At 42.5% G+C, this 12,290-nt stretch overlaps 1 protein-coding gene across 1 annotated transcript in view; it reads right to left on the minus strand.

Moving 5' to 3' along the window:
- Window positions 1-11,739, minus strand: part of dcbld1 (discoidin, CUB and LCCL domain containing 1) — a 61,104-nt gene extending 49,365 nt beyond the window's left edge. Inside the window, exon 1 of the mRNA XM_007899648.2 lies at window positions 11,632-11,739. Coding sequence (XP_007897839.1) covers window positions 11,632-11,719 — 88 coding nt within the window. The 5' untranslated portion in view covers window positions 11,720-11,739. The remainder of the gene's footprint in view (window positions 1-11,631) is intronic.
- Between the last annotated feature and the right edge of the window lie 551 nt (window positions 11,740-12,290).

The raw sequence follows: 12,290 nt of genomic DNA on the forward strand, positions 1-12,290 counted from the left end.
GATGGAGTTCCAGAGCCTGGGGGCTGAGAGGCTGAAGGCCCGGCCACCGATGGTAGGGTGGTTGGGGCGGGGGATGTGCAGCAGACCAGAGCCAGAATCAGTCTTGCAAATGATCAACAGGGGCTTGATATTAGTAATAAGTTAACACAGAATTAATAATTGGATTATACACAAATCATATTCTGGTAAAGGGATTAAATTACAAGCAATAACAACAAAATTATCAATCTTTTTATGTCCACATCAATATCTATCAATGTGAAGCATTGAGTTCCATGTCCACCATTATCATCTTCTGCAACTGAACCGAATAATTCTCCAACTCACGAACCATGTTCCGCCTCTCAACCTCCTCGGAGATAGGACACCTGGTTAATGATCCTCTATTCACTGCATGGCAGAACATCCCAGGGATATGGCAGAAGATGCACCGCCCATTACAATCAACATCATGATAGAAAAGAGAAGGGAGTTTCTCTTGGTGTCCTGGCCAACAATCCCCCAAATAAAATTCACTTCATGACTGTTTGTTGGCATTGCTGTGTGTAAATTAAATGCTGCGTTAGCCCACAAAATACACAGTACGGCCTGTGAAGCGCTTTTCCATGAGACAGTATGATAAGGCGCTTTATCAAATACAACTATTATTATTATTAACACTATGATCTGCACATCACTAAGGCTCACTGAGGCTAAACAAATTCCTCAGAGCATCAGTCTTATTTGCAAGAGTTCTGCTAGTAGCTTGACATTTTCAGTATGCGGCTGTATCTTGAGAAACTGGTTTGTTCAGACCTCTCCTTGTATTCCCTCACCTGCAGTTACCCTGCAAATGGCACCTTTGCAGAGGGGAGAGGAGAATATCTGTCTTTCCCTTTCTCCTATTCAAAGCTCATCAATTACCCTGTGAAATGCCTCACGGATAGATTGCACAGCTCATTACTACTTCCACCTCCTCCCCCACTCCTATCTTAGAATAATAATAATACATGTATTAGATGTGTGCCTATAATACTAAGAATGTCTCAAAGCTCTTCAAAAAGTTTCTGTGAAGTGCAGTGACTGTATTTGTAAGTGAACTCCTTCAGTTGGGTTGGGTTCGATATCCATACTGGATGCTTTAACCTATCTGCACTCTCACAAAACAATCTAATTGTCTCATACTGCCTTCTGCCCCTTACGTGTTTGATATTTAGAGATGACTCTGAATACAAGAAGTTTTGTTCCGGATATACATTTATTTTTGCTGTAAAGTATTGTATGTTCTTTTAAGAGGGACAAGGGGAAAACATTTTAAAAATTATAAAAAAATTACATTTGTACTTTCCACAAAAATGAAGAGGTTACGGACCAGTTCAGTACACTGAAAGGCTTGGACTTTAGCAACAAGCAGATAACAAGAGGGACAAAGGTCACTGTATATTGCAATAGTAGGAGTAATCTCATTAGAAATACCTTGTGTCTAATTAAGTTCAGCTACAAACCATGACTACGTATTTGGCAGCATAGAGCAAATGGCTTTCTGTGGTAGACCAAGATCAGGAGTGACAGATGGATGCTGGTGATCTTGTGAAAAGACTAAGGACTACAGCTGTTAAGAATATATATAAATATATGCCAACTTACTCTTGAGTGTTAAGCACTCACCAGCAGGACAATATGCATGTTCTGTAAAACTACTCAACAATAGCCAGGATATAGCATGTTGGAGGGCTGCAATGCACATCTAACAGTGATCTTCTACCACAAATGTCAGCATAGAGTTTGCTGGTGTTTGTACAACTCGGAACCCTAATTTAACAAAATAAGTTTGCGATGAATGTTGTGAGATCTATATTTTAACCCTTTCTAAATCCCTTCATCAATTGTGCTCTCATTTGCTATGTTAAACAAGATATAAATGCGCTTAAGATCGCGATCCAAGTCTTTATGCACACATCTCAGGTTTATTAACAGCTCATAAAAAACAACGATACATCAGGAATGCGTTATTTGAATTTAACTTTTATAAATTTAGCTATCAGAATGTTACCAGGTCTTAAAGGGTTAAGTTACAAGGAAAGACTGCATAAACTTGGATTGTATTCCTTTGAGTTTAAAAGGTTGAGGGGTGATTTGATTGAGGTGTTTAAGATGATAAAGGAATTCTATAGGGTAGATACAGGGAAGCTATTTCCTCAGGTGGGGAATCCAAAACAAGGGGCATAGTCTTAAAGTTGGAAGCAGGCCATTTAGAAGTGAAATCAGGAAGCGGTTTTTCACTCAAAGGGTGGAAGAAATCTGGAATTCTCTCCTCCCAAAAGGCCATGGATGCTGGATCTATCCAACAACAACAACAAAATTACATTTGTATAGCGCTTTTCACGTCAGGAGGACATCCCATACACACCTTCAAGAGTGAAATTGATAGATTTTTGGTAGGTCAGGGTATCAAGGGATGTGGGGAAAAAGCAAGAAATTGCAATTGACAGGATTAGTTGAGGTACAGATCAGCTATGATCTAATTGAATGGTGGAACAGGCTTGAAGGGATGAATGGCCTTCTCCTGATCCTATGTTCCTAAAAATGTAGACTTGTTAGGGATTTAAAATGACAGCCATCGAGTAAAGATAGACAAATCATCAGAACCTGACAGCAAGTTTGATGTCCAGCAGCAAGTTGAGAAAAAGGGGGATGAGCTGCAACTTTTGTTACTGCTGTAAACCTAAGCTTTGCATTTGGAAGACTGAGGAAGTGGTATGTATTCTGAATGTACTGCTTCAGCATTCTTTGAATTCTCAGCACTGGTTTAATTCTTCCTTGTAATATTCAGTTTTACAAAATATCCATGGACCCCAAAACACTACTTTTTTTTTGTCTTCAAATGATTAAGAGCAATGCCTATTTTTTAAAAAAATAAAAAAGGGATAATCATTTCCACTGTCTTTCTTTTCAAGTGCAAAATATTTTAATTCAAAGTAATATAATCCCTTCCAGCTACAGAAATAAGCATATCACCAACAAAGGAACAATACACCTACTTTAGAAACCGTCTGCCACTCCAACACTGTAAAAAGCCAAACTATATCAGCATATGCAGTGCAGTCATGCATGCTGACTTACTGTTTCTAAGTACTGTACTGGCAAAAGTCTGGTCACAAGGATACAATTAGCAATGTGGGAAATGAGAGGTAAAGATAGAGAACACATCGGAGTACTGCCTGTATAAGAAGGTCCAAAAAGCTCAGAAACTACAGGCTAACATCAGTTCGTTTATTTGAAACTTGTTCCTGGTGTTTGATCCAAATACAACAACAACAACCTTACATTTATAGAGGCCTTTCACGTCGGGAGGACGTCCCAAGGCACTGAAATAATTACCTGAAGCAAACCGGTTTTACCTGCTTTTACTACCTTGATGGGGGAAGGGAGAGAGAGAAGGAAGAAACAATAATTCAATCAGAGCAAGGGATGTGCTTAATACAAAATGACATGTGATTACATGGACCAAAGCATATGACACTCCTGAAACTGCCTCTTCCACATGGTTTCAAGAATGTAGTTTTGTGCGGGCTCAACACCCCTCCCCCACCTCCCCTCATTTACACCCAACAGTTGGCAGCAAATTACTTCCGAAATAACAATGATGAAAAAGAAAAAGTGAAGCATAAGGAGGCAAATAGGAAAGTGGGGCACTTACGTACTGCACTTACAAATATCCAAAACATGTACATTGTTTTCATACCTTGATCAAGGGTGTAACTTCAGTTTACTGACAAATCCTGCTGCAAATTTACTAATGTATCAATGTATCACCCAAGATCCTTGTCCTCGTGTTTAAATCCCTCCATGGTCTTACCCCACCCTAACTCTGATCTCCAGGGTGTTATCTACCTCAGATGGTAACACCCGTCTCTGAATCAGAAGATTTGGTTCATGCCCCACGTCAGGACTTTGAGCTCATAGGCTGACAATCAAGTGCAATGCTGGAGGAGCAATGCATTGTCAAAGGTACCATCCTTCGGTTAAGACATTAAACCGAGGTCCTGTCTATTCAGGCATTAAAAATCCCATAGAAGTACTCAAAAAGATAAGGGAGTTTCTCCTGGTATCCTGGTCAACATTCCTCAGATAGAATTGGTCATTCACTTCATGGCTGTTTGCGGGAATTTGCTGTGCACAAATTGGCTGCCCCAATAGTCACTACAATTTACAATAAATCCTGTAAGCTCTTTGGGATATCCTCCTGACATGAAAGGCACTATATCAGATACAAGGAATATTCTCTCTACTTTTGGATTCAATGCCCATTTATTTTAACCCCTGCATTCCATTTCTTTCCCTTTACAAAACAAACACCAACATATTTTACAAGAATGTGTCCTGAAATAATGACCATCAAATTGAAGAAAAATGCCCACATAATGTTAGAGCAGGAATGTCAAACTTATCTGGCCACAAAGGCAATCTAAAGTAAATTCACTTGGTGAGCCATACTGTAAAACAAATCTATAGCGAATGTATGTATATTTGCTCTAATATACTAATTTTCACAAAACATTACCCCACTGTACAATTCCTAGTCATCAAAAAGTATGCAGACTAACGCTAAGTCTCAATAGATATAGATAAAGTGCTAAGTCTCAATAGATAATGTCAAATCTCAATTACTACCATACTATTATCAGCTATTTTATTCATGTATCTTTCAACAAATTCGGCATCTGTAAACAGTTTAGCAGCTATCTCTTTGCAAACAATATAACTGGCCTCCACAGAACATTCACTATCATGTTCAGAAAAAGTTTCGTTGGGACTCCCATGGCTTCTTTTATCTTTGTAATTTTCTCACTGCGAACCTTTCTGGTAAACTCTGAATACTTTATTTTGTGCAGTGTGTTGTAGTGCTGACGTAAGTTATAATCTTGCATAACTGCAACCTTTGCATTGCAAATCAGTTGCCTTGCCATAATATTCAATAATAATAATAAACCCAACGATCTTGGAAACTCCTATCCTTGGAAACTTCTGCACCTTTCACTTCCACGACATCTTGAACTATGTTTCAGCAATTTATTTTAAATTGAATACAAAGTAAAAGAAATAAAGATTTAATATGACTTCCCTTTGCGATACTGCTCAATGCTAGTTGTGTCCCTCCGCTCAGCGGGCTCTGGCCTGCTTCACGTCCCCTGCCCCACCATTGGCGAGTGGGCCTTCAGCCTCTCTGCCCCAGCACTCTGGAACTCCATCCCACAGTCCTTCCGCATCAACCCTCTCTTGCCTCCTTCAAGATTCGTCTCAAGACCCTCCTCTTCAACTGTGCTTTCGGTCACCCACCTACCCCTATCCTCCCCACCCCTTCTGATCCCAACCACCAGCTCGAGTGGGGATCCCTGACTGTCCAGCTCCTTGGGATAGTCTCCTGATGTGAAAGGTGCTATATAAATACCAGTCATGAAAATAAAAATGAATGTGCTAAACCTTTTTGTAACTGTAGCTCAGTGGTTAGAGCACTCGTCTTGCAAGCGAGACACCTGGGTTCAATTTCCATGCAGGGCGAAACCTTGGTCAAATTTCCTTACTCCACGCGTTTAATAACAATCCCTCCAAAACAATAAATTGGTTATTGTCAATCCATGACTGTTTGTGGGACACTGCTGTGCACAATTGGCTGCCATGTTTCGCCAACAAATGTACAGTCAATTCACTTTACAGCATATTCGATGAAGCGCTTTGAGACGTCTAGAAGACGTGAAAAGCACTATATCAAATGCAAGGATTATTATTTATTTGTTTATTATAACTTGCTCAACCTTTGCTATGAACATTCCAGGCCCCAGAGACCATCAGTCCTGACCTCAGGAGCAACAGCCCCAGCATTCCTATGATACTGACAAGATGCCTTTGAAATCATTTTCACTCCAAAGGAACATTTTGAAATTCTCCAAATTAAATATAGGAGTCAGGGAAAAGAACAAAAAACACACAATTTGTTTTTAAAAGAAAAAAAACGTTAAAATAAAGCCAAATGGAAAAAAAAGGAAAACTGAAAAAAAATCTGTTGTAAGTATTACTTTGTGGCAATTTAGTTTAATATTACAATAATAGCTACTCCTAATTAGATATATCATAGTAGCATTACAGATTCGCTGAATGTAGGCCTGGAACCTTTTAAGTGACTGACTTAGGAAGACTGCCGTTTTCCAGAAAATGCAGGCAATCCAAGGATTGAACTGGGCAAATTCATGCAAAAGCACATAGCTACAGGTCTTCAGAAAGTACCTAGATCCAAGGTACTTTTTTTTCCCAGAGCTGTCCTAGACCTCAGTTCCATTTAATCCTTTGTTTCATTCGGCTTCTTAACAAAGTTCCAACATCCCCCAATTCTGACAAAAAGTCATCGACCTGAAACATTAACTCTCTCCATAGATGCTGCCTTGACCGGTTGAGTGTTCCCACCAACTTATGCTTTTATTTCAGATTTTCAGCATCTGCAGTATTTTGCCCATTTAAATACTTAGATTCCTTCAATCCAACGTTTGAAGTACAAAGTTAAGTCTGAACATTTGATTACGAGCACCAAAGGAAACTCCTCAGATACAAATACTAACACCACCCTTTTAAGGTGAACCTTCACATCATGTAAACAGAATAGCTTTGCTAATCATCACTCTAATTTCTTTGTGTAATCCTCACTCCAAGTTTCAATCTATGTTCATAGTTGACAAACATCACAATTTTATAATTGATGAAAAATAATTATAGCTGCAGACCACTATTTCTAATCAACTGCAAAATAAATCATCATCAGGGGATATATCACAGCTGTAATAAGGTCAACCTCACATATTAAGATAGTCTAAAGCTGTGTGAACTGTTGTAAACCCAGGTTTCCAAATATATAGCAAGCAAATAAGGAGAATTAATATTTCAGCGAGTTTTAATTAAGATAGGAGATAGAATTCATAACAAATACAAATTCTCAATTCAGCTTTTCTGGAACTGTGAACCTAGCATTGTGATCCGACACCTTCATAAGAGGGGGAAATCACAGAGTGGGAATAAATTGAGGTGATGGAAATATATGCTGGGCATTAGCAGATATTATAGGCCCTAATGAAGAAGTAGAAATTAATACCATTCTGGGAATAGCAGCTTTATTGACAATAATAATTACTCTCTCATTAAATAAATAATTTTCACAAGACCTGTCGCCTTCACACATACAGTGAACTTTCCAGTGTATTCTGTGAAGCGGTTTGAGATGTCTCAACAATGTGATAAGGCGCTATAACAAATGCAAGTATTATTATTAAATGCAATTTTCATAATTCCTGACAAAGTTGATATTGTTACGATCTTATCACACTGATCCTCTCACAGCTCCATTGGTTCCCCATCCCCAAGTGGGTCCAATTCAAGATTCTCGTCCTCGCACTCAAATCCCTCTTTGACCTCGTCACACCCTTCCTTTGCAACTTCCACCCCTCTACCAACTCGGTCACTCCCTCCAGCTATCACCAGCCTTCTTCACATGTCTGAGCAACCCTGACAACAACAACAACAAAATTACATTTGTAAAGCACCTTTCACGTTGGGAGGATGTCCCAAGTTGCTGGACAGACAGAGTTACGGACCTGAGTTGGGGTTGGGGAGGGTGGAGAAGCAGGGAGATCAAAAGCACAATCAAAGAGGAGGGTCTTGAAATGGGTCTTGAAGGTGGCAAGGGAGAGGGTGAGACGGAGGGACTGCGGGATGGAGTTCCAGAGGGTGGGGGCAGAGCAGCGGAAGGCTGGCCCGCCAATAGTGGGGCGAGCGAGACGGGGGACGTGAAGCAGACTGGAGCCAGCTGAGCGGAGGGAGCGAGCAGGATGGTAAGGAGCTAGGAAGTCGCAGAGGTAGGGGTGGGGAGGAAGACCATGGAGGGCTTTGAAGGTGAGGACCAGGATCTTGTATCCTCTGTGTGATGGGAAGCCAGTGGAGTTGGGCAAGGATGGGGGTGATAGGGTCATGGAGCCTGGTGTGGGAGAGGACACGGGCTGCAGAGTTCTAGATGATCTGCAGCCTGTGGAGGGAGAAGTTGGGGAGGCCGACAAGCGGTGAGTTTGTATAATCAAACGTCAATGTAATGAAAGCATGTATGAGGGTTTCGGCAGCCTGCGGTATGAGACGGTAGCGGAGCCGGGCAACGTTGCGGAGGTGGAGGAAGGTAGAGCAGGTCATGGTGCAGATGTGGGGTAGAAAGGACAGTTGAGGGTAAACAAGACCCCAAGGTTCCAGACTGACTTAGCAAGGTGGAGTGTGCAACCATGGATGGTGATGCTGTCAGCGCCTGAGGTCTGACATCAGTGGGGGACCTTTTAGCCATTGTGCCCTGCAATCTGCAATTCCATCCCGAGTCCCACTGACTCATACCTTCCCTCCTTGCCTTTCACCCATCTTTTCAATGATTCTTTTGGTTACTTTCTATCCCCCACCTCAAACTCAGGCTCTCAATAATCTGCGTGAATGAAGTGTTTTCAGATGTCCTCCCAATATCAAAGCCGATATATACATGTGTAAATTGTTGATTTTATTAGATGCCAACATTAAGAAAAGAGCAGCCCCTTAAAATTATCAATAATTTCTCCAAAAATATAACCTAGTAGGAACACGTGCTCTGCATCAGACACCAGAGGCGCAACAACTAAAGAGGACTTCACTTTTGTGTATTTTTTTGTAGTATGGTAGAGCTAAAACAAATATTGAATATTGTAGATCCAAAATAAACAGAAAACAACAAGTTGCATTTACATAGCATCCTTTACATAGAATAATGTCTCAGTCCACTATACAGTGGTGCACCGAGCAAGGTGGGGAGGGGGGGAGCATAGGTGCAGTCAAAGAGGTAGGTCTTTAGGTGGGATTTAAAGATGGATAAAGAAGAACGAGGCAGAATGATGCTACAACTGAAAAGCCAGTCAATTGCCTTTGAATTCTGATGAAGAGTCAAAACAAAGGTATTAGGCACTTCCCCCCACCCCCCAGTTTGTAACCAAAGTATTGTGTATTGTTACAGCATGGTGACTCCATTATAAAATATCCTGGTTCAGCAAGAGTGTGCTTACATTGCACGTGCACTGTGGAATGGTTTAATACCAGAGGCTCTGCACACCCGCTTCCAGCACTGTCTGTCCAGCTTCCTGCGCTAAAAATCAGCCACCCTTTCACTTTGCAAAGAAAGTAATGTCAGCGTCTGTTCCTGTGAGCATAGAAAGTGACATCAGCAGCAAACTTATGACCCAAAAGGTGGACATTTTCTCGCATTGTTTTAATGCAAGAATCTGAGCTTTTGGATCCAAAACAACCATATTACAAAGGGGGTCAACCCTTTTATTTCTGTTAACTAGTGGGAATATTTGTATCCATATTACACTGGAGATCTCCCTGATGCTAGACGGTTATCTACCAATCTGACATTCAATGGCATTCAGAATTACAAGACACTGCTTAGAAAAGGTGACCACATACCATAAGCAATGTGATACTGCTGCCAGTTGTTTCAGCCGACTGCACCGCCTCTCTAATTCCTGTGACTAAAAAGAGCTAACTATCTTTTCAGCTCTTTGCAATTATCAGAAATGACACTGGTAAACTGAGCTCCATACATGTGCTTGGATACACGTGCACAGAACTCTGTCCTGCCATCACTCAACAGCAACATAAGTGAACATTAAAAGTGAGCCACTCCATTCATATCACGTATAATACTTGCATTTGATATACCACCTTTCACTTCTGGAGGATGTCTCAAAGCACTTCAGCAGATTCACTGTAAATAACTGTGCCTTTTGTAGCCGAAAGCAGTTAATTTGCACACAGCAATGTCCCACAAACAGCCATGAAGTGAATGACCATTTTTTTCTGAGTATTGCTGGCTGGGACACCGGGAGAAACTCCCTTCTCTTTTCAAAAGGTGCCATGAGATCTTCAACATCCACCATTGTACGTTTTTTAACTCTTAATCTTAACAATATTACACCGAACGTTATCACATTTTCTTCTTCAAATACCAATTAACCTGCTAAGAATCTCCAACATTTACTGTTCGCATTTCCACACCACACACAGTACTTATTATAAATGTGTAGGCGTGGGAAAATCTCCTTTTCTAAAAACATCACTTGATACAGCACATCACTTTGAATCATTCACTTCATGGCTGTTTGTGGACATTGCTATACACAAATTGACTGTCGTGTTCACTTACAAAATACAGTCACTATTATAATATAGTACTTGAATTTGACATAGAGCCTTTCATGTCAAGAGGTCATCTCAAAGGACTTCACAGCCTTTACTACAAAGTGTATTCACTGTGTATTTGTCAGCAAACTCTACTCCACGGTATATTGTGTGGATTGCTTTGCTACAGCCGCCCGACTTGCAAGACGCTATATCAAACGCAAGGATTATTTATGATACCTTTATAGTGAGGTAGAAGGAGGCGGCACGAGAATTGTCGAGCCTTCTTCGAGAGGATTTACTCCTGGGCTGGAAACCATTGAAACCATATATAAAAAAACCCATCCCGTGTTAAAAGTCAGTTTAATAATAATAATAATAATAATCCTTGCATTTGATATAGCGCTTTTCACGTCAGGAGGACGTCCCAAAGCGCTTCACAGAACACACTGTAAAGTGAATTGACTGTATATTTGTGGGAGTTTGGAGAGAAAGCAGTGCTTATGGCTTATCTTTATCCCCACCTGGAGGGGTGGGGAGAAGAAACTCAGCGAGTGCTCAGCCAACAAATAAAATAATAAAATAAAGGGGGGGGGGGATGAAATTTGAACAAGGGAGGGGGAAGAGAATAGAAAAGCACTCGCCACAAAGTAACTCACTCACAGCCACATCGTGACTCCTGTAACCCACGGTTTGCTGAGATACAATGTGTCAGGACAGGAGTTCACTCTCTCCCACTCATTCTCTCTCTCTCTCACTCATTCTCTCTCTCTCTCTCTCTCACTCTCTCACTCTCTCTCACTCACTCTCACTCACTCTCACTCACTCTCTCACTCTCTCTCACTCTCTCTCTCACTCACTCTCTCACACTCTCTCACTCATTCTCTCACTCACTCTCTCTCTCACTCTCTCTCTCACTCTCACTCATTCTCTCACTCACTCTCTCACTCTCTCACACTCTCTCTCTCTCACTCACTCTCTCTCTCTCTCTCTCACTCTCTCTCTCACTCTCACTCACACTCTCTCTCTCTCTCACTCTCTCTCTCTCTCTCACTCTCTCTCACTCACTCTCTCTCTCACTCTCTCTCTCTCTCCCTGACTCAGTCCCCAGTTAAGTTTGGTCTTTTTTGTTTTCTGCTTTGGAATTAAAAACTCATTCAAGTGCTTGAGCAGCAAAGCTCTCAGTCTCTGCACAGACTCCCACACACACTTTTTTTTTGGGGGGTGGGGGGGAGCTCTGCTCATACTTCAGAGAGTTTCTGCTCTCCCCCCAACCCCTCCCTCCCTCCCTCCCCCCCCCCCCCTCTCTCTCTCCTCCACATTATTATTATTATATCAATTTTTTTTAAAAAAAACAGCCCTTTCTTTTTTTTTAAAAAAACCCCAAACTTTCTTAACTTGTTTTTTTTGGGTTTGCAAACTCACCCCGTCCCTGCGGCCGAACCAGTTGCAGCACCGAAGAAAGCGCCGCTAAGAGGGCGACAGCCCTTAAAGCTGAGGGTCTGCCCGGCATTGTGCGGTGAGGGAGACACAGAGAGAGAGGGACTCACTCTCACTCACTCACTCACTCACTCAGGGAGGGGAGAGTGAGGGCAAACCGCCTGTCTGCCAGTTGCTGCCTGGGCTGGTGGCCGGGGCCGGGCTACTGCCCTGTCAATCACCCGCCACAGCCACTGGAGTGTGGAGCAGCCCCTCCACACCCCACCTCCTGCCTGTGCCCCCACCCACCCACCCACCCATGGTCTCTCACACCCCACCTCCTGCCTGTGCCCCCACCCCATGGTCTCTCACACCCCACCTCCTGCCTGTGCCCCCACCCACCCACCCATGGTCTCTCACACCCCACCTCCTGCCTGTGCCCCCACCCACCCACCCCATGGTCTCTCACACCCCACCTGCCTGTGCCCCCACCCATGGTCTCTCACACCCCACCTCCTGCCTGTGCCCCCACCCACCCATGGTCTCTCACACCCCACCTCCTGCCTGTGCCCCCACCCACCCACCCATGGTCTCTCACACCCCACCTCCTGCCTGTGCCCCCACCCACCCACCCACCCACCCATGGTCTCTCACACCCCACCTCC

The sequence above is a fragment of the Callorhinchus milii genome, unplaced genomic scaffold, assembly GCF_018977255.1.
Source record: "Callorhinchus milii isolate IMCB2004 unplaced genomic scaffold, IMCB_Cmil_1.0 Scaffold3, whole genome shotgun sequence".
Taxonomy (NCBI): Eukaryota; Metazoa; Chordata; class Chondrichthyes; order Chimaeriformes; family Callorhinchidae; genus Callorhinchus; species Callorhinchus milii.